The 27934-nt window shown below is 44.3% G+C and overlaps 1 protein-coding gene across 8 annotated transcripts in view; it reads left to right on the top strand.

Annotated features, from left to right (window-relative positions):
- PLCE1 (phospholipase C epsilon 1) overlaps positions 1-27934 on the top strand; it is a 783803-nt gene that overhangs the window by 296776 nt on the left and 459093 nt on the right. For all 8 annotated transcript variants that reach the window (XM_077454232.1, XM_077454230.1, XM_077454231.1 and 5 more), the window contains exon 3: positions 5848-6109. In XM_077454232.1, the coding sequence (XP_077310358.1) occupies positions 5848-6109 (262 nt within the window). The remainder of the gene's footprint in view (positions 1-5847; positions 6110-27934) is intronic.

Genomic DNA, 27934 nt, shown 5'->3' with positions numbered 1-27934 from the left:
TTCCTCCTCCTCTGGGCCACTGTCATGATGCCTCCCCTCTGCCCCTTTCTCATGTCGGCAGCACGGAATGGGAGAGAAGAAAGATTCCTACTTGTTCTTCTTCCCTCCCAATTGGTCACAGCGGAGGGCCAATCAGAAAGAACTAGTGGGGCATCATGGGATATGTAGTCCCAGAGATAGGAGGCCCAATTGATCTCAGCAGACAGATGGCTACAGTCCCGAGCATGCACTCTTCTGGGGGGAAAAGAGAAAACCCGGAAACAAGCAGGTACTACAGGAGACATGGAAAAAGAAAGAGGACTGTGATGAACTAATAGCCACAGCTCCAACAGATAGAGCCACGCTGTACCCACACCACCAGAGAGAGAGAGCGCCAAGCTGTACCCGCACCACCAGAGAGCCATGCTGTACCCCACACCACCAGAGAGCCACGCTGTTCCCGCACCACCAGAGAGCCATGAGCGCCACGCTGTACCCGCACCACCAGAGAGCCATGAGCGCCACGCTGTACCTGCACCACCAGAGAGCCATGAGCGCCACGCTGTACCCACACCAGAGAGAGCCATGAGCACCACGCTGTACCCGCACCACCTGCACCACCAGAGAGAGCCACGCTGTACCCGCACCACCAGAGAGAGCCACACTGTACCCACACCACCAGAGAGAGCCATGAGCGCCACGCTGTACCTGCACCACCAGAGAGAGCCATGAGTGCCACGCTGTACCTGCACCACCAGAGAGAGCCATGAGCACCACGCTGTACCCTTACCACCAGAGCGCCACGCTGTACCCGCACCACCAAAGCACCACGCTGTACCCGCACCACCAGAGAGCCACGCTGTACCCGCACCACCAGAAAGAGCAAGGTACACTGTGCCACACCACCAGAGAGAGAGAGACGCGCACTGCCCCGCACACCAGAGAGTGCCACGCTGTTCCCTCAACCACCAGAGAGAGAGAGCCACGCTGTACCGCACCACCAGGGGGAGCTACGCTGTACCTGCACCACCAGAGAGAGCCATGAGCACCACGCTGTACCCGCACCACCAGAGAGCCACGCTGTACCCGCACCACCAGAGAGAGCAAGGTACACTGTACCACACCAGAAAGAGAGAGAGACACACTGCCCCGAGCCACCAGAGAGTGACACGCTGTTCCCTCAACCACCAGAGAGAGAGAACCACGCTGTACCGCACCACCAGAGGGAGCTACACTGTACCTGCACCACCAGAGAGCCACGCTGTACCGCACCACCAGAAAGAGATCGCCATGCTGTCCAGGACCACCAGAGAGAGCAGGTCAGTGTCACTGGACAGTGCGGGCACAATAGGAGACAGACAGTACTGGCATTGTATGGCCACAATAGGACTGGGACACTAATATAAAGGGAACTGCACTGTAAAGGGCATTGTAATCATTACAGTGCCCCTTTACAGTGCAGTCCCCTTTATATCATAGTGTCCCTGCACATTACAGCGTGGAGGACCGATACCAGCCACCCCCACGAATGTCTACCGACATCTCTCCCCCCGGTCCATGGAAAAGTTGGCTGCTCAGTCTAATATGCCCGGGCCTATTTTTTGTCCCAGTCCGGGCCTGGATGTCTCCTTATTAAAACCTTTATTCTGCAACCGCTTTACCACCTCTGTGCCACGTCCTCACCCTGTACAGGTTGAGAACCATGAGTATGAAGTACAGTCCATTGTAGACTCCTGTAGGTTCCGTGGGCACATACAGTACCTGGTGCATTGGAAACCGGTCCAGAGGAACACTCTTGGTCTCATCCTCGGTCATTCTTGCCCCTGTCGTCCTCTGTGTTTTCCATAGACGTTTTCCCTTCAAGCCTGGTGGTCCTCCGAGAGGGAGGAGTCATTGAGGAGGGGGGTACTGTCAGGGCTGGGCTGAGCCCTTCTCTGAGCTGGCCGTTCAGATGTCGGCTAATTGTCAGCTCCCATCTCTCTCCACAGTTACTCAGCTGTTGATTATCCTGCTCGTCAGTCCTGCCTACTTAAGCTGTCCAGTCCAGAGGAGCTCTCCCTTCGCCTTGGTCACATTACTAGAAACTATCTCCTGCCTTCCTGTTTAAAGGCTGGCTTTGCTGACATCCCTTCTGGCTCCAGATCCTGTTTGCTGTTCCACTACTTTGATCCCTGACTTCTGGCTATGATGATTATCCGTTCCGGTTATTGAACTTTGGATATGTTTTGACTATGTTTGTTCTTTTTACTTTTATTATTAAATAAGTGTGATTTAACTGTACTTCTGTCTCGGGCTGATTTCCTGACACAGTCTTATTACTTCCTCGACAAATGCTTGTGCATGGGCTAGTGTGTGCACGAATGCAAGCGTGTTGAACAGGAATAGTACATCTTTGCTTAGAAGAAGTAGCATGTGAACAATATTAGCATAAGCTCGCACTGATTTTCTGGCGCTGGTAATCTGGTTTATCTTACATAGCCAGATGAATTCTGCAGTGTTTAGGGATATACTGTCAGCCTAGATTCAGACAAATGCATCAAAGTTGATTTGACAGCGCTTCACAGTACAGATAGACAATGATCCAAAACGCACTGAAAAAGCAACCCAGGCGCTTTTGAAGGAAAAGTAGTGGAATATTCCACAATGGCTGAGTCAATCACCTGATCTCAACCCAATTGAGTATCCATTTCACTTGCTAAAGGCAGAAAGACCCACAAACAAAGAACCACTGAAGACAGAGCCTGGCAAAGCATCAGAAAGGAGCAAACCCAGTCTTTGGTAATGTCCATGGGTTACAGACTTCAGACAGTCATTGCCAGTAAAGGATTCTCAACAAAATATAAAAAATTAACATTTTATTTATGATCATATTCATTTGTCCAATACATTTGAACCCCTGAAAATGGAGGCACTCTGTATAAAAATGGTTGCAGTTCCTAAAATTTGAACTTGATATTTATGTTCAACCCCTTGAATTAAGGCTGAAAGTCTGCATTTCAAATTAATTTGGATTGTTTGATTTTATTCTGGTGGCATACAGAGCCAAACGTATGAAAATTGTGTCTGTGTACAAATATACATCGACCTAACTGTAAACGCTGAGTGTTTTTTTTTTTTTTTTTTTTTTTTTACTTATATTTTTACATTTTTGTAGGTCCACTTATTTCGTTTGCTGCCTTCCCTAGAGCTAAAAAGCTGCGATAGATGAGAAAAATATTATTTGTAAGGAAAATGCATGGTACTTAGGCACTGGTGCTAATAACCTTATGTTTTGTGTGAAGGCACTTTTGCGCTGTGCTGTAGCTTCACCTTGTGAAATTTGGGCTGCTCAGCATTCTGTGGGATCTTGTCGAAAGCAGCATAATGTTACCCCTTGCAGTATGAAAGCTGGTGGAAAGTTAAAGTGTTACTAAACCCAGGACTGTGCTATATCTGGTCTCCCACAGTACACAGAACATGGAAATGCAATAGTTTTAGTAAATATAAACTTTTAAATACCTTTTCTTATCAGCAGTATATAACAGTCTTGTGATGTTTATCAGTGTCTGGTTAAAGCTTGTAGGAAGATTTTTCATTCTGCTCTGGTTGTTTGATGAGCCTGCAGGGCCCCTGGCCCTCTGTCTGGACAGTGCTGATTGGCCCTGTGCTGATCACATGCACTCTCCCAAGAAAAAAAAGCTTCTTTAGCAGTATACACCAAAATGAGCATGTGCAACTTGTCCCCAAGGCTCTATTCTATAAGGAGAGGGGTTAGGGACAGTAGAATAAGGAAAGAATAAGAGAAGACAGGATCAAACAGCCTTTTTACACAATGCAAAGGATTACAGCAAGTACAACAAGCATGCTTTACTGCGTATACAGCAAACTGATTTTACTGTTGTGGGTTTAGTAACACGTTAAGTATATTAATTGACATTCCCGGCATTCCTGTACTAACACCGCCTTCTGAAACTCCTCCCACTGCCTCTGTAGTTCAGCAGTGCATACTCACAAGTGAATATTTATCATAGAATTCAAGTAAATGTGTAGGAAACTTCAAGATCATTTAGTTTAAAAGGAGTAGGCGTAGATTAAACTGAAATACAATGTGGAAATGTATATATGATTTTGAGTATAGATGGGTCCAGTTAAAAATTGGACTATTAAGAAAGAAAATTAAAGTGATATATAATAACCTAGTGTAAATACTGTATGTAAATGGTTAATTTAGAAAATTGCTCACAAAAAATGTGAGGGTTCAGCTGTGAAAAAAGCTCCCACAGCGCTGCAAAGATGTGGCTTCCAGGACTTTTTTTGGCGTCCTGCCAGCGTGGTTTGGGGATTCTGATCATTCAAAATAGAACTATGGCTTTCTTGTAAAAAATAAATAAAATTATACTCACCTAGGTGGATGCAGCTTCGATCCAATGCTGCATCTATCCCCCGTCTGCTCTACAGTGAGTACTGAGCAATTAAACATTGCTGATCCCTCAGTTCTCCCTCTGCTCTGAGCAGAGAACCATGACTGTCAGTCTCCAGGTCTCTGCTTTCCCCTCCAGCACACACTGGAGCGCTGGGCTATGGAGGGGGCTGGCTCAGGCTCTCCGCAGATTGCTGTAAGGCTGAGCCAGGTGGAAAATTAAGGCTTCTGGGTGGATCCTGACCATATAGTTGGGATCTTTCTAGAGCCTGTACCAACTCCACTCCTGTGACCATAGGGGAAGTATAGCCAAAAAGCTTTGTATATACTTCTCCTTTAAGGGCGTGTAAGTGTTTGTTTTTTTACTTGTTTTTGTTTTATACATAGGGAGAGAGAGGGCATTGTAATGGTATGGTATGATCAGCACTTTAATGAGCTGCAAGGTGGCCTGTGTTGGATATCCCATGTGGTGGCAGATTTGCAGATGAGGTCATATAGTCATGGCTGTACAGCATGGAGCAAAGCTATATACGCTGCTTAATTCACACATTGGCATAAAGTAAACTCACAGCTGTTTTGAAGCTGGTTATCCTGGCATGCAAGTCTTACTCAGATAACTAGTACAATAACAGCTCCCAGAGGCTGCCTAGCCCAACAAAAATGATGCACAACTTATGAATTGAAGTATCTGTATGTATCTGTCTATGTACATTTTTTCACACATCTAGTAACGTGTGAATTCATAATTTACAGTGACTTTAAGCATGCATTGCTGTTTACTTGCCAAGAGCAAAAACATAGAGTAGATAACGTCAAACAATGTTTAGGCATTGACTGTATTCAGTACTGATTATTTATTTTTTTTGAAAAAAATTACTATATATATATATATATATATATATATATATATATATATATATATATATATAAACAAATATTTTATTGCGGTACATTCTAGACTGTATTGTGACGCAATGCATGAAAATAACAGTCCAATCGCACAAATAAATTGATGCCTAATGTGAAGCACAGAGCAAAGTGTTCCCTGGTCCATCATATCATGTATGACACCACTTTACCCTGTAAACACTAAGGTACCACCAAATTACCTAGAAGCACAATGCCAGACGTGTAGTGCCTCAATTGGACTCCTGCCCTGCATGTCCTACATAGTACTGCTACAAAACAAAACTGTATTCACTACTGATTTTCTTCTACTTTAGGAGATATTCAGGTTTCTGATATCTGTAATGGCTCAACGGTGCTCTCCTCTTCAGTATTCAGAGGGTATGTGGGGCACTTGTGGTGGGTCTAAGAAATTGTATAATGTGTGTAACTTGGAATAAGGATCACAAGTAGTAAATTGGTAGTATGGTTTGAATTTGTAGACAAAATGGCATCAGATTACTAGTGTAATGTAATATATTATTTTACAAGTAAAAAGTAAATAATTATTTTTTCTTTTACAGAATTGCAGTTTCTACAATGGGGACAATGACAGTGATCACCTTTCCGTGTGCCTGCTTGAAAAACGTTTGATCCCTTTGGTTGCCAAAATCACTGATCTGCCTGTGAAACAAAATGACTCTTCTGGATTTTTTGCAACCTTGCATAGAACAACCACATCTCAGTTCATAAGTGGGGCACTGCTGGAAGCAACTGCATTGTTAGGTGCAAGAAGCGGTCTTCCCAGTTTAACCTGTGGCTCCATCGGGAGAACAATGTTAAAAGGTAACTGGGGAATTTATGTAAAACACAATTGTAAATAAAACTAAAAGTATAAAATCTGACTATACTTGGCTAAAACTCAACTCCAGGAATGATCTGTGTTGCATGCTTACATTGGTCAACTTGGCACAATATAGTTATGCATATCTCCTACCTGATGGCCACTGGGGAAGTTGGAAATTTCTGTAGTAGTCAAGGCTACAATGGTTATAGCTACAATCTTCTGGGTCCTGCTGAGGTTCTGTGCAAATGGTTCCCCTTTGCAGAAAGGCGGTCGCTCACTTGGCACTGCTGCCATTTATAGTGTTTACCTGTATTTAATTTTATTAATACAAGGCATTGGATTGGAAGAGGAGGTGACATGACAACAGTGCTTTCCTTCTGCTAGACTACATTATATTTGTACCAAGTTACATTTGTTCTCTTAAGGGGACCTCTGTGCGCTGAGTTGGTGTCCTTTTAACATCATCGGTCTTGCAAAGGAGGGGCAGGACAGCAGCTGCCAGAAGCCTGAGCAAATTGCAGTCATGCTATCACTTGGTCAGGTAGGAACCCTAATAGGGTAGTGTATGTATCCAGTGAAGGCCACAGAAGCACTCCTTAAGTGGCAATACCCAAGGAAACCCACCCCTGGTATGTCTCTGTCCTTCCCAGCTTGTTAGAAAAAAAAATGGAGCTGAGGTCACCGAACCCAACAGCAAGCATAATACTGTGTCCAGGAAACATTACCCACTTTCCAGCTATGATACTGAGGTAATTTCTCTTTTCCAAAGTCAAGATAATTTTCTGGCATCCTGTTAGGACAAAATGTGTCCATTCTCCTGCACATTTGTATATTTAGTTCTGAATTTGGTTGACATTGTGTTATGTAAAACATTTAATTTGAATCTGCAGTAAACCAGCAAATGATCTTTTAGTTAAAATGGTTTCTGTGGATTTGTAGTGAAATTATGTAGTCTTAATCCAATTATATTTATTTATTTATTTATTTATTTTTGCTGTGGAAGAATTGGGATATTAGACTTTCTGTGAGTTTTTTATTTGTGTCTTTGTCCCTCTTCCTGCGCCAGGGCTTTCTTTTTCAAGGACAAGTGAAAGGTGAGAGTGAAATCATCTACTCTGGGACAGTTAGCAACTAAAATCTGTAAAAGAGAGTGCCAAGATATTGTTGAAAGTCCATATCTTGACACAACTGGACTGAAAAAAAAGGTCTGGGCAGAAAAAAAAATTGGCAATAGAATTTAGAATTTTGAAAATGGCATAAGGTCTGCTGTGGTTGCTTGTTTAGCAACTAAACAAACTTGCAGAAGTCACAGCAGCTTCCAAGTATTGAAGCCTATGTTTTGCGTGTTTTGCGTGCGCTCATGAAATGCTATAGTGTGAATGCGGCCTAAAGAAAATTACATATTTCATGTTTGATACATACTGTATATAAAAAAAAATGCACTTACCCTACCAACCTACCAAATCTAATACAATACACATCTAAAAGTGAATAAATCCCCCTTGCAGTCCACAAATCAATGTTATAAACAATTAAAATTACAGTGCCATAGTGCTGAATAAAAGTGCCAAAATATACAGTACTTAATATTATAACAGTCCAAATTAAAGTGCTATTGTGCAGAATATAAGTGCAAAAAAATGTTGCGCAACTCTTCTTAAAGAACTGTAGTGCATGCTTCATGCAACTTCACTTCAATCTCCACTCCCTAGTGTGCACCGGTGTCCCCTATGGGGTGCAAACTCACCAGAAGTTGTTGACCCCCTAAGCTTATGCCGAGGGAGGGCAATGAGAGCTTAAAACACAGCCCTGCTGTGTGTTACACCATCAACCACACTGGAAGTTATATCCTCATGATGGTTCTCAAATCCACATCATGTAGAGAGGAAACCAAGAGAGAGATCTCATAGGATAATACTGTTTAATTAAAAACAACTTCAAATATAAGATATTACACTTACAAATGTGTGGTGCCTGTCCCACCACCTAGAATAATCTGCCAGCGTTCTGTATAGAGACGCGACTGTTGCCATTCGCATAGGAGCCGGCTTGCGTTCCAATAGGCGGAAGTAGGGTAAGCCAGAAGTCATGCCCCTACGTGTTTCATCACACCCTCAGGACCTCTTTAGGAGGCATATTGTATTAATCCTGATTTTACCAACACCATTGCCGGGTATGTTTTTAACCTTATACTGTATATACACCTATAAATTATTTTTCTAACTTTTTCATTAATAGTAATACTGATTATTTTTATGCTGTATCCATGGTGTATTGTTTATTTAGGTCTTATTAAGGACCGTATATTTGCTTTGCATTATCTAAAGCAATTTACAAAGATGTTTTGTTGTGTGTTCCAAATGTTGTATTAGCATAGTTTCCAAGATAAGCTTTGGTAATCCTTTTCTGTAGGTCACATTTTACGGATTTGTCTGAAGGTTTTGAAAGTTTGAAGTGTTTAGTAAACCAGTAAACTAGTGATTGTACAAGAATTGCCATTTAAATCTGTATTGATGCTATGATTTTGAATTGGTACACTTTTACTCAAAATGATCTGGACAGCCTATTTTGTCAGTGGGTATGAGTTCCACATACCCGAGTAACTTCCAGATAATAAGACATTCCTTTTTCATACAGCATGGGACACAGAGTTAGGATAATATTCATTACCTACTGGATTATACGCCATCTCTAGGTGAATGGACACTGGTAGACAAAGTCTTAGTCAGGAAGTGATCCCCTATATAACCCCTCCAATACAGGAAGTACATCAGTTTTTTACCAGTGTCTGCAAGGTGGATGGGCACGTTTGTTTGAGCTCTCTGAGCTACAGGTCTCTTGTCCCACAAATGGTTCATAAATGAATCAAGCGGTTGACCGATTTGACCCATTTGACACAGGCTCTATATGCTTAGAGAAATTGTACCTGAGCCTCGCAAATTAAACTCAAGATCCTGCAAGGTTTTGTCTGCAATGTGACCTCTGGGTTCTGGACCCTGCAAAGTGGAATCCTGGACACCACAGTGCTAAGGCATTCCTGCAGCATGCTGTGCAGGTCCAAGGGAGTGGACCCTAAACATGAAAAGGGTACCCAGTCCTTGAAGATCGTCAAGTGACAGGAACCTGCCGTGATGGGTGAAGATTGGACTCTTCGTTTCTAAGCTGCCCTGCCCCTGGACGGATAAGGGAAACCCCCTTATTTACATATTGTGGTGTGTCCCAGTGATTGTAACAATCAGTCAAGCTAGCTAGAGGCTAGACACCTGTATCTGGTGACCATACCGGGGGAGTTTTGGGCTAGCTGTGAGTGTTTGGCAACCATGGCACATGCGGCTTCGCCATAGGCATTGTGTGCACTCGGAGCCACGCATGTGTTGTAGGCTATTCTGGGTGCATGGAGAATCATGTCATATGTGAATACAGCTGCGTTCGTTTGCTGGGACCATGCAAGTGCGTGTGCACGCATGCGCAGAACGTCCCGGTGCACAGATGGCTTATTTAAGCTGTGTATGCCAAACATGCGGTGCTTCCAGAAGGCAGCTGTGGGACTCTGAACCAGGCATTTGCAGCAGTTCATTTCTCCTTTCCCGGGTCATGTGAGTCACCAGGTGCTTCTTAGCAGGCTAAGGTGCTTAGCAAGATTGTTGCATAGGGGCTTGGTGAGCCCTATTAAAGGGTCTCCCTTCTGAGGTGTGTGAATACTTCACCCAGGTACTCCCTACTTGTGGCTTGTAAATGTCTTCAAAAAAGAGGAGTGGGACTAACATTACAGGGAAGGGCACACCTATGTCGTCAGTAGCTCCTAATGAACCTCGTTGTATCCCCTGAAAGAGCAGAGGCTTCCAGGCAATTTGAGCCAATGCGCTTATCTGGTATTGTGCCTTTGGTCAACACTGCTGCTTCATCCTATATCACCAAGAATGAACTGTCCTCGGCCCTAGCTGGGTTAGAGCACAGAATTGCTGGTATGATTGCCTCCATCCCGCAGGGTGGCAAGAAGCGTGACAGATCCCCCTTCTCTGAGCCTCCTAGTTTGGAGTAGGAATGGGTTGAGGATAGGGAAGAGCTAAAAAGCTCAGTATTCTGTGGAAAGCATGGCAAATGAGTCTGCTTCTGAGCAATCTGGACAAGAAGATATCCAGATGGTGTCTGCCTCCCAGTTGCAGAGGCTTTTGATCCAGACTCTTACTGATATGGTTTGTTCTGCCTTTAAGTTGCCTCTTGTAGAGTTCCTCTTTGGGATCCTTGGACCTCTTTGGGATCCTTGGGCCTCTTCAGTCCGCACAGGCTTTCCCCTTACACCCACTGTTGGAAAAGGTGGTGTATGCTGATTGGGAGCATCCTGACAGGATTTTTGTTCCTCCTAAGAGTTTTTCCCTTTTTATATACCATGGATGAAAAGTTTGCAGAAGATGCAGCAGTCTCTTCCTTAAATAAGAACTTAACCACTTTCAGACCGGACCATTTTGCTGGTCAATGACCAGAGGTCTTTTTACAATTTGGCACTGCGCTGCTTTAACTGGTAATTGCGCGGTCATGCAATGTTGTACCCAAACAAAATTTGCGTCCTTTTCTTCCCACAAATAGAGCTTTCTTTTGATGGTATTTGATTGCCTCTGCGATTTTTATTTTTTGCGATTTAAACGTAAAAAGACCGCAAATTTTGAAAAAATAATGATATTTTCTACTTTTTGTTATTAGAAAAATCCAATGAACTCAAATTTAGTCATACATTTAGGCCAAAATGTATTCAGCCACATGTCTTTGGTAAAAAAAAAGTCAATAACTGTATATTTATTGGTTTGCGCAAAAGTTGTCACATCTACAAACTAAGGTACGTTTTCTGGAATTTACGCAGCTTTTAGTTTACGACTGCCTATCTCATTTCTTGAGGTGCTAAAATTGCAAGGCAGTACAAAACCCCCCCAAATGACCCCATTTTGGAAAGTAGACCCCCTAAGGAAATTGATAAGTGGCATGTTGAGCCCATTGAATATTTTATTTTTTTGCCTCAAGCGATTGAATAATGACAAAAAAAAAAATTTTTTTTTTTTTTTTTTACACAAAGTTGTCACTAAATGATATATTGCTCACACATGCTATGGGCATATGTGAAATGACACCCCAAAATAAATTCTGCTGCTTCTCCTGAGTACGGGGATACCACATATGTGGGACTTTTTGGGAGCCTAGCCGCGTACGGGGCCCCGAAAACCAAGCACCGCCTTCAGGCTTTGTAAGAGCGTTACAGTTTTGAAGGCCATAAAATGCCAAGATGGCACAAACCCCCCCCCAAATGACCCCATTTTGGAAAGTAGACACCCCTAAATTTAGGGGTACACTAGTGAGACTAGGTAATAAATGGCGGGTGCCCTGAAACTAAAAAAATAACTAAACAACCAGCGTCACCTGTAACAGTTATATGGTGATCACTGGTGAAAGGGTTAACTAGGGGGCAATCAGGGGGCTTTATGCGGTAGTATATGGGGGTCCCTGGCGCTATAAAAAGCTGCGGCGAACCTAAATACCTACCTGCCTAACTAGCGTCACCTGTGACACTAATACAGCGATCAGAAAAATGATCGCTTATTAGGCTGGGTTCACACTGGAGCGATGCGGGAACGCCACGAATCCACGGCGGGTTCCCGCATCGCATGCCTCCCGACGGCAGTTCACAATGCCCTATGCGAACTGCTGGGAGTGTCAGTGAAATGTTAATGACACCCCCAGATCAGTTCGCATATCGCAGTGCGATCTGCAAACTCGGATCGCATGGTGTGAACACCCATGCGATCCGATTCTGCTGCGGACCAAAAAAAGGGTCCCGTGCGAATTTGCGGCGGGTGCGGCACGAATTCAGCCATACTATCTGTATGGCTGAACTCGAATCGCACAGAGATCGGATGTGATTTGCACTGCAGTGCGGTGCGAATCACATTCGTTCTCATAAACCGCTGCAATGTGAACCCAGCCTTAGTGACACTGGCGACGGGGGGTGATCACGGGGTTAAACCTTTATTGGGGGGGTTAGGGGGGTACATTAGAACTAAAGGGGGCTAACCCTAACTGCCCTAACAGTTATTACAGTCACAAATGACACCAATGCAAAAAAAAAAAAAAATGACATTGGTGTCACTGTGACTGGGGGTGCAGGGGTGATTGGGGGGGTGAAGGGGGGGTGTGAGTGTGCCTGGCATGTTCTACTGTGAAGTGTCGTGTTGGTGCAACTCCCCGATCCTTTCTCCTCGGTGTCGGAACGAAAAATACCGACACGGAGGAGAGAATACATCACTTCCTCTCCTGTGTTTACATTACAGGAGAGGAAGTGATGTCACGGAGCATTTCCATTCGTCGGGAGCGATCGCGAGGGGGTGGCCATGAATGAATGGCCGCCCCGTCATCCCGGATCGCTCCCGAACGAATACCGACCGCCGCAGGCACCGGGGGGGGGGGGGCCCGATCGGGCCCCCCACCCGCGGGAAGGCAGGGACGTATATATACGCCCATATGCCTGCCCGTGCCATTCTGTCGACGTATATCGTCGTGCGGCGGTCGGCAAGTGGTTAACTTGTCTGGTGGATAACACACAGGGCTTGAAATACCCTGTTGACAAGAAGCTGGAGTCATTATTAAAAGCTTCCTTTTCTTTGGCCAGTTCAAATATTCAGCCAGCTGTTGCAGCAATTGGTATCTGCCAGTCCATAAAGGATCAGGTAAGATGGCCTAACAGGCCTAACCAGGAGGATGATCTTGCTGAAAATTCTTGAGTGCTGTGTTTTGCTGTTGATGCCTTACAGGATTCAGTACAGCGTGTTTCTCGTTTGGCTTTCTTGTCTGTACGTATCCACAGACTTTTGTGGCTTAAAAACTGGTAAGCCGAGCTTCCTTATAAGAAGTTATTGGCAGGTTTCTCCTTTCATGGGGAACCTTTGATTTGGACAAATATATCCAAAAGATTTCTGGAGGGAAGAGGTCCAGGTATCCCCTGTTTAAAACCTCAGGGACTACTTCCCCAGGTGTCTCAGTGCCAAGGCAGTTCCGCTGCCAACAGGGCGCCAGAGATAAGCCGCAAGGCCAGGACCAGAAAAAGCCCTGGGTCCAAAGCTCTTCCAAACCCAGCACCAAGCCCTCCTTTTCAGGGGACGCCCCCACTCTATCGGGTTGAGGAAGACCGCTGCACTTTGCAGACATTTGGAGAACAGTGGTTCAGGACGAGTGGATCACCTCGACTATATCCCGCGGTTACAAGCTGGAGTTACGGGGGGCTCCCCCTCAGATGTTTCTAAGATCCAGTGTTCCCTCGGATCCTCCAAAAAGAAACTTGCTGTTTCAGGCACCACATCATTTAATGCATCAAGGAGTGATTGTACAGGTTCCCGTATCCGGAAGGGGTGCAGGGTTTTATTCAAACCTGTTTACGGTTCAAAAGCCAAATGAGGGCCCAAGGCCCGTTTTGGATCTCAGATCCCTGAACCAATATCTACTAATCCAGTCCTTTCGGATATAGTCTGTCCACTCAGTTGTAGCTTCGCTTTAGATGGGAGACTTTCTAGCCTCCATCGATATAAAGGATGTATATTTACACGTACCTATCTTTCAGCCTCAGAGGTTCCTGCGATTTGCAGTAGGAGAACATCATTTTAAGTTTGTGGCTGTACGCTTTGGGCTTGCCACCGCTCCCCGGGTGATCACAAAGGTCCTAGCACCAGTACTGGGTCTTTTAAGGGCCCATGGGATCTTGGTGTTCGGGTATCTGGACAACCTCCTGCTCAGAGATCACTCATTACAGGCTCTAGAACAGCATAATCTGAACAGTGCGGTATTTGGAAAGCTTAGGATGTGTCATAAATATCAAAAAAGTCAGTCTTGAGACCAGCTCAAAGTCTGAAGTATTTAGGTCTGATCCTAGATATGGTCCAAGCAAGGGTATTATTAGCAGTATTATATGGTATTATAAGGATGTGTGCCCTGAAGGATCAGGTGTGTCAGTTAAGGGGCACCAGACAACCCTCCATTCCGCTCTGTATGAGTCTTGTAGGAAGGATGGTGTTCTCCTTCGAGGCAGTGCCCTATGCCCAGTTCCATTCTAGGCCTATTCAACAAGACATCTTGTTGGCTTGGAACAGGAGATTACAAGCCCTGGATTATCCAATGTTCTTATCTCCTCGGGCACACTTAAGCCTAAACTGGTGGTTGCAGGATCAGAACCTGCGAAAGGGAAGATCCTTCCTCTCCGTAACTTGGAGAGTACTGATTACAGATGCCAGTTACTCGGGCTGGGGAGCGACCCTAGAGGGGCCCACAGCTCAGGGGAAATGGTCAAGGACAAAACGGATCCTGCCCATCAACATCCTGAAGTTACGGCAGTACATCTGACCCTACAGTCCTGGACGAGGGAGCTTCAGGACTACCACAAAGGCCATACCAAGAGTGGTTCAGCTCTGAAGGAGGTGAACCGCATACTAGCCTGGGCAGAGTGACATGTGCCGATTCTATCAGCAGTCCATATCCCGGGAATCTGGAAAGCAGATTATCTCAGCCACCAGCAGATCTGCCTGGGGGAATGGTCTTTACGCCCAGGGGTGTTCCAGGAAATTTGACAGCGTTGGGGATGGCCAGAAGCCGACCTATTGGCATCCAGGTTCAACAACATGCTTTGTGTCCCGAACAAGGGATCCTCTGGCAATCGGAGCAGATGCTCTGGTAGTTCCATGGAACCAGTACTCCCTGGTTTCCTCCGGTCCTCCTTCTTCCACGTTTGTTGCGCAGGATTCGGAGAGAGGGGGTTCCAGTAATTCTGGTGACACCAGCCTGGCCCAGAAGGCCCTGGTTCCCGTATATTGTGAAATTGGTAGTAGACCGGCATTGGACACTCAGATTGGCTTTGAGTACAATCAGAGGTCAGATTTCAGTCTTTGTACTCAAAGAAAAGGATTTTACATGTGAGTATGACGAAAAAAATCCTATTTTTCATCAAGCACAGAGAGAAACATCAAGGTAGATGTGTAAAGATACAAGTTTGAAAGCCCCATACACACTATCAGATTTTCTGCTGATTTTTTTCCTTCAGATTTACCAAAACCATATAAAATGAGGTAAAACCTTAGGGGTTCCAATTTGTATGCAATCAGGCAGGCCCTTGCACTACATGGTTTTGGTAAATCTGAAGACAAAAATCAGCAGAAAAGCTGATAGTGTGTATGGGGCTTTACAGTGGGGAAAATAATTATTTGACCCTCTGAAGATTCTGTAAGTTTGCCCACTTACAAAGGAATGAAGTGTCTATCATTTTTAACATATTTTAAATGATATAGACAGAATATCAACCAAAAATCCAGAAGAAACACATAAAACAAATGTTATAAATTTAGTTGCAGTTCAGTGAGTAAAATAAGTATTTGATCCCCAAGCAAAACATGACTTAGTTCTTTGTAGAGAAACCCTTGTTGGCAAGCACAGAGGTAAGACGTTTCTTGTAGTTAGTGACCAGGTTTGCACACATCTCTGGAGGGATTTTGGTCCACTCTTCTTTAGAGATCTTCTCTAAATCCTTAAGGTTTCTTGGCTGTCTCTTGGCAACTCAAAGTTTCAGCTCCCCCCGTTAAGGTCTGCAAAATTACTAGGCCACTCCATGACCTTAATGTGTTTCTTCTTGAGCCACTCCTTTGTTGCTTTGGCGTAATGTTTTGGGTCATTGTCATGCGGGAAGACCCATCCACAGCCCATCTTTAGTGTTCTGGCACTGAAGATGTTCTCATCTAAGAATTGGAACAATGTTCTCATCTAAGACTTTACAATACATGACCTTGTTCATTGGCCCCTCAATGTGGCAAAGACGGCCTGCACCTTTAGCAGAGAAACGGCCCCAAAGCATCATGTTTCCACCTCCGTGTTTGACTGTAGGGATGGTGTTCTTAGGGTCATAATCATCATTTTTCTTCCTGCAAACATGGTGAGTCAAGTTAATGCCAAATAGCTAAATTTTGGTTTCATCTGACCACAGCATTTTCTCCCAATCCTTCTCTTCATTTTTTATATGTTCATTGGCATGCTTGTACATGTGCCTTCTTGAGGAGGGGGAATTGCCATGTTTGGAGGAATAAAAATGCTGACTGTGATTCTAATGCCGCGTACACACGACCGGACTTTTCGAGGGACTAGGTCCGGCGGTCTTTCTGACGGAGTTTTGGCGGATTTCCCACGGACTTTCCGAATGAACAGACTTGGCCACACACAATCACACCAAAGTCCGACGGATTCGAACGTGATGACGTACGACTGGACTAGAATAAAGAAGTTCATAGCCAGTAGCCAATAGCTGCCCTAGCGTCGGTTTTTGTCCTTCGGACTAGCATAGACACGAACGGATTTCTCGGGCCCAGGCCCGGACTGGCCATAGGGCAGACCGGGCATTTGCCCGGTGGGCCGGGGCCACCCGTGGCCTGTTGATGATCAGGCTGCACAGCGGGAGGTAAGCGGCGGCCGCGGCCTGATCGTGGGTAACCCAGGCCACGGCCGCCGCTCACCTACCGCCATACGGCCGTGCCTGTGTCATGCGGAACTGGCGGCTGCATGGGCTGTGCTGTGTGTCTCTCTCACACACAGCTCAGCCTCATTGCCGCGCTGACAGTTCCGCTCTCCTCCAGCCATGGGTGTCTGCAAGGTGGGGAAAGCTGCTGCTGTCACTATTCCCCCCCTCGTTCCCCCTCCCCTTCTCACGTCAGCAGCAGGGGAAGAGAAGGCATTCCTGTATGGTCGTTTTCCCTCCCCATTGGCCAAAACAGAGGGCCAATCAGAAGAAACTAGAGGGGCATCATGGGAAATGTAGTCCCAGAGATACATGGCACCATTGGTCTCAGCAGGGAGCAGACTACAGTCCCCAGCATGCACTCTGCTGGGGTGAAAGAGAAAACCCAGAAACAAGCTGAGGAGTGCTTGTAGCAGCTACTACAGGAGACATGGCAAATGAAACAGGACTGTGCTGGGGGAACTAATAACCCCAGCACAACCAGAGAGAGAGAGAGAGAGAGAGAGCTACTCTGTACCTGCACCACCAGAGAGCCACGCTGCACCGCACCACCAGAGAGAGTCACGCTGCACCACACCACAAGAGAGAGCCACGCTGCACCGCATCACCAGAGAGCCACGCTGCACCGCACCCCCAGAGAGAGCCACGCTGCACCGCACCCCCAGAGAGAGCCACGCTGCACCACACCCCCAGAGAGAGCCACGCTGCACCGCACCCCCAGAGAGAGCCACGCTGCACCGCACCCCCAGAGAGAGCCACGCTGCACCGCACCCCCAGAGAGAGCCACGCTGCACCGCACCCCCAGAGAGAGCCACGCTGCACCGCACCACCACAGAGAGCCACGCTGCACCGCACCACCACAGAGAGCCACGCTGCACCGCACCACCACAGAGAGCCACGCTGCACCGCACCACCACAGAGAGCCACCCTGTACCCGCACCACCAGAGAGAGCCACCCTGTACCCGCAGCACCAGAGGGAGCCACCCTGTACCCGCAGCACCAGAGGGAGCCACCCTGTACCCGCACTACCAGTGGGAGCCACCCTGTACCACACCACCAGAGAAAGAGCCACGCTGTACCTGCACAACCAGAGAGAGAGAGACGCGCTCTACCGCACCGCCAGAGAGCAGGTCAGTGTCACTGGGCCATGGACACAATAGGAGACAGACAGTACTGGCATATCCACAATAGAACTGGGACACTATAATATAAAGGGGATTGCCCCGTAAAAGGGCACTGTAATCATTGCAGTGCCCCTTTTTAGTGCAGTTCCCTTTATATCACAGTGTCCCTGCACATTACAGTGTGGAGGACCAACACCAGCCACCTCCGCTAATGTCTACCGAACCCCCCCCCCCCCCCCCCCCCCCGGTCCCTGGAAAGGTCGGCTGCTCAATCTAAAATGCCCGGGCCTATTTTTTGTCCCAGTCCGGGCCTGCTTGGTCCGGCGGAAAAATGTAAAACATGTTCTATTTCTAAAGTCTGCCAGATTTTTGTCAAGCAAAGGTCCGATAGAGCCCACACAAGATCGAATTGTCCGACGGACTCGTTCCGTCGGACCTTTGCTGTCAAAAAGTCCATTCGTGTGTACACGGCATAAGAACACCAACCCTACAGCCAGGTGAAAAAATTATGCTTTGGGGCTGTTTCTCTCCTAAAGGTATAGGCAGACTTTGCCACGTTATGGAGCCATGTACTGTAAAATCTTGGATGAGAACCTTCTTCCCTCAGCCAGAACACTGAAGATGGGTCAGGGATTGGTCTTTCAGCATGACAATGACTCAAAACAAACCACCAAAGCCCATTAAGTCCATGGAGTGGCCTAGTCAGTCTCCAGACCTTAATCCTATAGAAAATGTATTGAGGGAGCTGAAACTTCAAGTTGTCAAGCGACAGTCAAGAAACCTTAAGGATTTAGAGAAGATCTGTAAAGTAGAGTGAACCAAAATCCCTCCTGAGATATGTGCAAACCTGGTCACTAACTACAAGAAACGTCTTACCTCTGTGCTTGCCAACAAGGGTTTCTCCACCAAGTACTAAGTCATATTTTGCTTGGGGATCAAAAACTTATTTTACACACTGAACTGCAACTAAATTTACAACATTCGTATCGTGTTTTATTCTGGATTTTTGTTTGATATTCTGTCTGTATCATTTAAAATACACCTATGATAAAAAAAAAAAAATATAGACCCTTAATTTCTTTGTAAGTGGGCAAACTTGCAAAATCTGCAGGGGATCAAATACTTATTTTCCCCACTGTACCTCTGATATAAAGGCTTATTCAAAGTGTTATAGGACAATTCACACATGTCATTGTCCCTGTGAAGGACTTTCATAACAAAATCACTGTTTGACACATTCAAAATGTTTTATAATTTTGCAGTCAGGGCGATGATGAGACCTGCCCCTTTTATTTATATAGAATTATATAGTCTGTTGGATGAAATACATATACTGCCTGGCCCTGACATTTATATAACACAGCTGAAGATTGCTTGCCTCTTTCTCCTATTTATATAAATGCTCTAGAAATTTTAATTGGAGCCGTCTCAGTTAACCTACATAACAACCTGACTCAGTGCTGGATCCAGAGGCTATGTGTATTTGTTAATGTCTGAAGACTTTCTAAATAAGTAGTCTAAAGCCAGCCATACATGGAACGAAATTCGGTCGGTTCAGCATAGACTGGAAAATTTTTGATCCATGTATGGACACTGAGGTTGTACAGATGAGATTATGATCTTAAGAAAACCTGCATCCATTTTTCATCTGAATTGTCTTAAAGACTATTTCATTTTTTTTCTTTTGAAGCAATGATGCCCAACTCCTTGCCCCATGGGTCTTTTCTACCCACCTCTGGTTAATATTACTTGAATAATTATATAGTATCTCTTTTCCCATGAAATAATATTTTCTCTAAGGTGCAGAACATGCTAAGGGCAGTTAGTTCAACTTCAGCAATGTACACCATATTAGATCATTCATTCCACTGGTGGTAAAATCTTTCAGTGCGGTCACACTTTGAATGACAATTGCACGGTCATGCAACACTGTACCATTAGGAACTTTTTATCATTTTTCTCACGCAAATAGAGCTTAGTTTTAGTGCTATTTAATCATCACTGGGTTTTTATTTTTTGCTAAACTAATGAAAAAAGACCAAAAATGTGGGAAAAAAACATAAAAAGGTTTTTCATAGTTTGTTATAAATTTTGCAAATAGGTAATTTTTCTCCTTCACTGATGTGCGTTGATAAGGCTGCACTGATGAGCACTAATGAGGTGACACTGATAGGCAGCACTAATAGGCGGCATTGAAAAATGACAATGATAGTAAGCACTGCTAGATGACACTGATGGGCACTGATTGGCAGCACTGGTGGGCACTGGTTGGCAGCACTGGTGGGCACTGTTTGGCAGCACTGGTTGGCACTGATTGGCAGCACTGGTGGACACTGATTGGCAGCACTGGTGGGCACTGATTGGCAGCACTGGTGGGCACTGGCAGCACTGATTGGCAGCACTGGTGGGCACTGATAGGCAGCACTGGTGGGCACTGTTGGGACTGCACTAATAATCAGTGCCCTGCTTATCAGTGTAGATGCCACTTTAACCCAAGCCAGTTATCATTTCTTTTTTTCCCCTCCTCATGCTGTCAGTGTGAGCAAAGGAAAGCTGATAACTGGCTTATATTTACATTCATGATCAGCTGTCTTTTGACACAGCTGATCACCTGGTAAAGGGCCACTGTGATTAGCCCTTTACCCTGATCTGTGATCAGATGAGTCCAAAGGGGACACACAAGGCATCGCAATCACGGGAGGACATCCATGGGTGCCCTCCCGGCAAAGTAAGTCCATGCTGTAGTTGTCTTTCGGCTATAGCATGGGTGGGAATGAGTTAATAATGTTTTTAGTTGTATGAAACTTTTACAGGCACATTGTTATAAGTAGTTTCAAATGAATATTAACCACTACAATACAGGGCACTTTCACCCCCTTCCTTCCCAGCCCAATTTTCAGCTTTCAGCGCTCTAGCGCTTTCAGTGACAATTGCGCGGTCATGCTACACTGTACCCAAATGAAATTGTTATCATTTTGTTCGCACAAATAGAGCTTTATTTTGGTGTTATTTATTCACGACTCCGTTTTTTTTTTTTGCGATATAAGCGCAAAAATAGCGGAAATTTGGAAAAAAAACTATATTTTCTTTTTTCTATTTGAAAAGAAATCCAATAAAATCAAATTTTGTCATAAATTTAAGCCAAAATGTATTCTGCTACATGTTTTTGGTAAAAAAAATTCCGTTAAGTGTATAATAATTGGTTTGTGTGATCACGGACATATGTACGCAAATGATCATGTACATATGTGTGCAGGTGATCACGTACATATGTGTGCAGATAATCATTGGGACATGTGATTTTAGTGGGACATATGTGGGGGACATGTTTTTATTATTAGGGACATGTGTTTTTATTATTTGGGGACATGTGTGTTTTGGGGACATATGTGGGGACTGTGTTTGTACTGTGTGGTGTGTTGTGTGTTGTGTGTTTACACTACACTGATGATCAGTGAGTAAAAAGCTGTAAAAAGCAGCCCATACTCACTGATCATCAGCCGGCTGCAGCGTTCTGCTCTCCTCTCCTCAGCGGTGACTTCCGTGTGAGGAGAGGAGAGCCGATTGCCTAGCAACCGGCTGTTTGTTTACATCACATGACGGCCGTGATTGGACACGGCCGTCATGTGATCAGGAGGGCCAATCACAGAGCCCTCCTGCCGATCTGAGATGTGCCGTGTCCGGGTGACACGAGCACATCGGGATCGCCCGCTACTCCTGAAGGACGTTCCTGAACGGCCTGTCAGGAGTAGATGGCTCCCACCCGGCCGTATATATGCATTGGCCGGGTGGGAAGTGGTTAAAGTGTTACTAAATCCACAACAGTAAAATCAGTCTGTATATGCAGTACAGCATGCTTGTTATACTCACTGTGTAACCTAAGGGGTTAATTATTTGCATTGTGTATAAAGGCTGTTTGATCCTGTCTCTCTGATCCTCCTCTTCTTCCACTGTCTCCAAAAAATAACCTGATATTTACAGAGCCAGGGGACAGGCTGCACATGCTCAGTTTGGTGTGTATTGCTAGAACGTTTTTTTCTTGGGAGGGTGCATGTGATCAGCACTGTGTACTGTGGGAGACCATATATAATGATTGCTGGTTCAGGGTTTAGTCACACTTTAAGCATATTTTTGGTTCAATTACTGAAAAGAGATTTTTGGATACGTGAAAAATTCTGCCCAACATGATCACATGCAAAAAAAAAATCATTCCTGGGTTAGGTTTTTTTTTTTTAGATTATGTTGTTTTTTTTTTCAGTCAAATACTAGATGACTTAATGGGATCCTTTCAAGAATTGATATTGCATTTCTGTTGGCTCTATCAAAACCTGTGTTTTTTCCTCCTCTCCTCTAAGCCCACAGACTCAGCCTCCGCTTTATTATAATTATTATGTACAGTGGATATAAAAAAATCGACACACCCCTGTTAAAATGTCAGGTTGCTGTGATGTAAAAAAAAAAAAATGAGACAAAGATAAATTATTTCTGAATTTTTTCCACCTTTTAATGTGACCTATAAACGGTACAACTCAATTGAAAAACAAACTGAAATGTTTTAAGGGGGGGAGTAAAAATAAAAAATATGCTTTAGGAGCATATTAAACAAAGGTATTACACAGTGCATTCCAATGGGCAAGAAATATAGAAGAGCAAAGGTGAAACCTGGGGGGCTAAACCGTAATGTAAAAAATCCTCATTAACCCTTTCACTGCCAAGTCTGTATGTTGTACGGACCTACAAAAGGGCCTGTAGGTGGCCAGGTCAGTACGGCGTACGGACCTCCTTTCTCCCTCTCCTATAAGCTTATGTTCACTTCAATGACCATAAGCTTATATCAGAATTGTTCAGCAGACTCTGCTGAACAATTCTATAACTGTGATCAGCAGATTACAACCCGCTGATCAGTGTAATTAACCCCTAATGTGACTGCCCCCACTCCTCCATGCCGCCACTTCCCTGTTCCCTGCCTCTCTACCACAGCTCCCTTCCAGCTACATTTACACCCCCCCACTCTCCTCTCCTATACCCTTCAATCCCCCCCCCCCCCCCCCCACACACCCAATCCGACCCACCCAAAATTGATTCCCCCCAGCCACAATCATAAGCCGGCATCCCTCCTCTACCACTCCCGCCGGCTTCAGGTGCTGCTGCGGGCAATACCGACCCACGCACCCCCGATGTATCCCTGCTCTGGCGGCATCCCTCTTTCTCCTACCACATCTTGCAGCTTCTGCTCCGGTAAGCTGTCAGGCTGGGGACCGTGATGGGGGAGCTGTGCAGGTGATGTTTGGGCTTAAGGGGGCTTGCATTTACCACCTCCATGAGTGTGGCACCCTAGGCACATGCAACGATCACTATGATCGCTTCTATATGCCCACTGACATCTGATAATAGTAACAGCGAGTGTTGCTATGTATCAGACTCTCAGTTTATGAATGAGTGAGGAAGCCCTATACAGATTCCTTATTCATTCAAGTAAAGTGATACAGAGAAAAGGACTATCTTCAGACCCTTTCTCTGCCTCAAAAAATGAGATATGGGGGTCTGTTTAGACCTTTTGATTTTCACTAAAGACCCCCACCCCAAAAAAAAAAAATAGATGATGAAATGACCAAAAAAATGTAAAAAGTTAAAATTAAAAAAAAACACAAACACAGTAAGACCCCCCGGTCCGCCTGCACCCCTCCATGGTGACCGCCCCCCCCGCACACACCCCTCCACGGATAGCTCAGCTTCTCCTCCTGGGCCAACCCGATCCATCCTAATTGGCCAGGAGGAGAAGCTGGAAGACGTTAGCGAATATCAATTCACTAATGTCACAAGTGGGTGGGTTCAGGTGCAATGCTCTGCGCCACGAGCCCAACCTTTTTCAAGCCAATTGGAGTCTCAGGCTCTAATCATGTGGCTTAAAAAAGAAAAGAAAAACTCATACAAATGCATAAGTCCGGTGCCCTGCAGGGGGGTGGTGCACCCCCAATGGACCGGCTGCTTCTGGACATGGAGCGGACTCTGTCAAGCAGATCTGCCTGCTTAGCGGGGGATCTGTCTGCTGATCCACGCTGAGCAGGCAGATGACATGTCCCTGTCCGCTCCACTGATGCAGAGTAGACACGGACACAGCCCGCTGTTTTCTATGGTGCAGTCAGATGGAAACAGACTGTCTGTCCATTTACACCAGATGCCATCCAATCCAATCTGCTAGATGGATGGGGTATGGTATCCCCATCCGTCTGTTTTTAACAGCCTGGACTTGATCGGATGCAGGCCGGTGTAAAAGGACACATGTCCATTTACACCAGTCTCTCCATAGAGGACTTATAAGGCACACAGTAGCTTTCTCTCTCTCTGCAGGTGGTGTCTCCAAGTATTGAGACCCCTAGTGCAGGAAGTTGGTTGCTCTTATAAAAGATAACACAGCAGTAGCATGAGGGGGCCAGCATCTCAGGGACACATTTTTTTTTTATAGCTAAATTTGTTTTCCCACTTCTTCTTTAGCAATATGTTATGTCACATACAGTAATGTATTTTTCATGCAAGCCTGATGGGTAAAACAAGTAGGAGGTAATACTGCATTACATAGACGTACTCCTTATGTTGGCATCGCACCATCTAATCTTTATAACTGTTGCACCCGACTTGAGCATCTGTTGAGAAGATCATGAAGGAACCAGGTTGTGTAATATTACCATAAAGTGTTTCCAAACAGGCAAGTGACATTTTGTAAGTTCTGTTTGTGAGCGGTTGCTGTTTGTTGCTTTGTATATCTGTGTATGTCACATCCATTCATATTCTTTACACAGAAGATTGTGGTGAGTCACAGCGACATAGATACAGAGAACAGGCAGAAGCCGTGCCGTCTGTCCTCCTTACTAAGATATCTATTTGTGGCCAGCCTCATTTATTTGAAAAAATTCTATTGATGTGTGAGTTGAAAAGGGTTGTAAAATTATATTATATTATAAAATGAGTGTAAATTTTAGTGCCATATCAGTAGACACACCTTATGTAGCCATTAACATGTTTTAATATCATAGTACATAAAACACAGGGCATTGCATTCATATTCTTTACACAGAAGATTGTGGTGAGTCACGGTGACACAGATACAGAGAACAGGTAGAAGCCGCACTGCCTGTCCTCCTTACTAAGATATCTGTTTGTGGCCAGCCTCATTTAGTTGAAAAAATTATATTGATGTGTGAGTTATAAAGGGTTATAAAATTAGATTGTATTACACTATAAAATGAGTATATATTTTAGTGCCATATCGGTGTACACAGCTTGAGTAGCCATTAACATGTTTTAATATAATGGTACATAAAACATCAAAGGGGCTACCCGCGTTTAAGCGCATTTTTGTCTAGAATCGTTTTTAAAGGGAAACATTTTATTTATTACTTTTGAGCCTGGAAAATGCTAAAAACACACCAAAAACTCAGTTATCACTGTCTGCAAGCTTGATATACCATGTGATATTCCCCTCATCAGCCAATTATACTGAACAATACAGGACTTGCATTACTTGACGCTGAAGTTGAGAGTCACCAACAGATGTTCCTCTGGTGGCACGCTTTTCCTCATGTTTGTGTCCATGCGAACTAGAAGGGGTCTAGTCTTTTACAAGAGAACGTCAAAGGTGGCAATTGAGTGTAAAATTCTAAAAAATTCTCTGGGTAATTTCGCAGCTGAACAGAGATATTAGAAAGTATCCTGTTGACTTGCGTTGAACCATCAATGGATGTCTCTAGTAGCGAGGAACTTTGGTCTTCTCACGCAATTTTCTACATCTTTGGAGCCTCAGCAAAAGCAACATAAGGAGCATTTCCTCACACATGCGCATCATGGGATCCATATTAACAAACCAACCAAAACATAATAGCTAGCTACAAGCACAATGTTTTCTCAGCTGCTACTCACACTGTTCTCTCACGGAATGGCTGAAATAGTTAATAAATACTTGTTTTTAGTGCTTTCTAATCATTTGGGAGGGTCTCCTGAGGTTATCTTTAGTAAACACTTCTGAACGCAAACATGGCTAAACGCAGCTTGTAAACGCTGCTAAATGCATGTTTTTAAATGTGGATTACTAGCTGTGATGTTCCAGCATTCAGCTAAGGTTGAGAAACTTCCTGTGTACATGAAGCCTTAGGGTAAGTACTTGACGCAGACAAATACCTGTTACACATTTCAGGTGTTTTCCACATCAGATTAAGAATCTGCTAGAAAACCCACTATAGCTACTGTACTACTGGGAAAAAAACTACAAAGGAGCCCACTAAAACATAATAAATATCTTAGAGTATCTAATCTATAGTGAAAATGTAAAATCATATATTATTTTCCACATTGTATTTCAATTATTTCTAGCCTACGCCTATCAATGTGAATGATATACATTTTGAACTTGCTTTATGAAGATCCCCACACATTTACCTGGAATTCTGTGATGTATTCACTATGCCTTGTTGATAGGCATTGCTGTGTCACAGAATTCACAGAGCCTACTTTCTGAACTACAGAGGTGCTGAGAAGATATGATTCAGTACACAAATCACTGGCAGCAAGGTATATGGGATATGAAATCCTTAGAAATGGACAGTAAATGGCAGCGGAGACCCTACAAAGCATGCAGGGAATCCAAGAAGTTGTGGAATGAGATGGCCAGCAGTCAGTCAGAACTCACAGCATGGAATGAGATTTTTCAAGTAAGTTTATATTACAGTGGTCTCCAAACTTTGGTTTGGGGGCCAGATGTAGCCCTTTGGCTGCCTTTATTTGGCCCTCAGGGCTCTATTCCTCCTGTTGCCACCAACAGTGGGGCTTTATTACTCACTGTAATGCCAAAGATGGGGCATTGTTTTACTACCACGAACGCCAGGACAATTTTTACTCCCCGTTATTTTGGATTGTCAGTAATAAGTATTTTGTGTAGTTGTATAGCTATTACAGTGCTGATATTATAAAGCGAAAGTGTGTGCTGTGGCCATAGCTTTCCTTTTAATATCTGGCAACAAGCCATAAACAAATGAGGCTTATAATAATATACTTTCTTACAATTTATTTCCTTTTGATTATAATATAAAACAGTATGGATGTATAGGTTTAAGCTTATCTGCAAATTTAGGCATGCGTTACCTTCTTTCTCTTAACTCAAAAAGTATTGTGTGACACAGTTAACATCAGTACTGACATTGAGTACATTCTCCAGGAGTGACCGTTGTATTCCAAGTATAAAGTGATGACATCACTATTTGCCATGTCTATGGATGTTCTTTACATGAACCTTTAGATCTGGTTGATGAAATTGGTATTGTGACCCGATTACTGTGTGATACTTTATTTATATATATTTTTTTTTTATGTGCGTATACTGCTTTTGTTTCCATAGAGAGATTGACATCCAATTCTCCCAGGGCAATTTTTCTCAAAGTATGGAGAGTACATTGCTATTTTAGGATCAGCCATCTGCGTTGCTTGAGTTGTTTCTTGGATGTGCTCTCTCAGTTTATGTTACAGCATGTATTTTGACTGTTGTTTCAGAGCACAACTAACCCAAATTCATTGGCTTTCTCCTGAACCAATGTATGTGTTTTCATTTTCTTAGCAGCTGCCACCTTGTGATTACAGCAGAATTTTATCATCTTGCGTCAATGTTTGTGATTGTAGTATTGCGTTTATGTTAGGTGGTACCCAATGAATTTTAGCAGACACTGTATAAAGTTATTAAGAGCACTTATTACATAACCACTTGACATCATATGTACCTCATGATATTTTGTAGAGATACTACACTGTGGGGTTGCAATTAAGTTTTTCACTTTGTACATTTTCTCTTTGCATTAGACTTTTTCCTTAGTTTAGTGAATGTGGTGAAATAAAAACCCAGTGATGTGCAAGTGAAAAGATAGAATCTTTGTTTGCTTATGACTGGATGATGGACGTCAGCAGTGTTCACTTTGTTCACTAAGCTACAGGAAAGTCCTGTGCACAGCGAACAGCCTATATGCCTTTAGGAAACGAACCCCTATATCTGTAGGCTAACTATCTAAAGCCCACTAATTGCAAGTAATATCATTGCTCACAAGCATCTTTTGGTTGGTACAGCATGCTTGTTCATTAACCTTCCTAGCGGTAATCCCGAGTCTGGCTCGGGTTGGGATTTTACTAACAC

This window comes from Lithobates pipiens, unplaced genomic scaffold, assembly GCF_037356315.1.
Source record: "Lithobates pipiens isolate NorthernLeopardFrog02 unplaced genomic scaffold, aLitPip1_a1.2 Scaffold_25, whole genome shotgun sequence".
In the NCBI taxonomy this organism is placed as follows: Eukaryota; Metazoa; Chordata; class Amphibia; order Anura; family Ranidae; genus Lithobates; species Lithobates pipiens.
The sequence above is the reverse complement of the archived record's forward strand: the minus strand, read 5'-3'. Positions and strand labels throughout refer to the sequence as shown.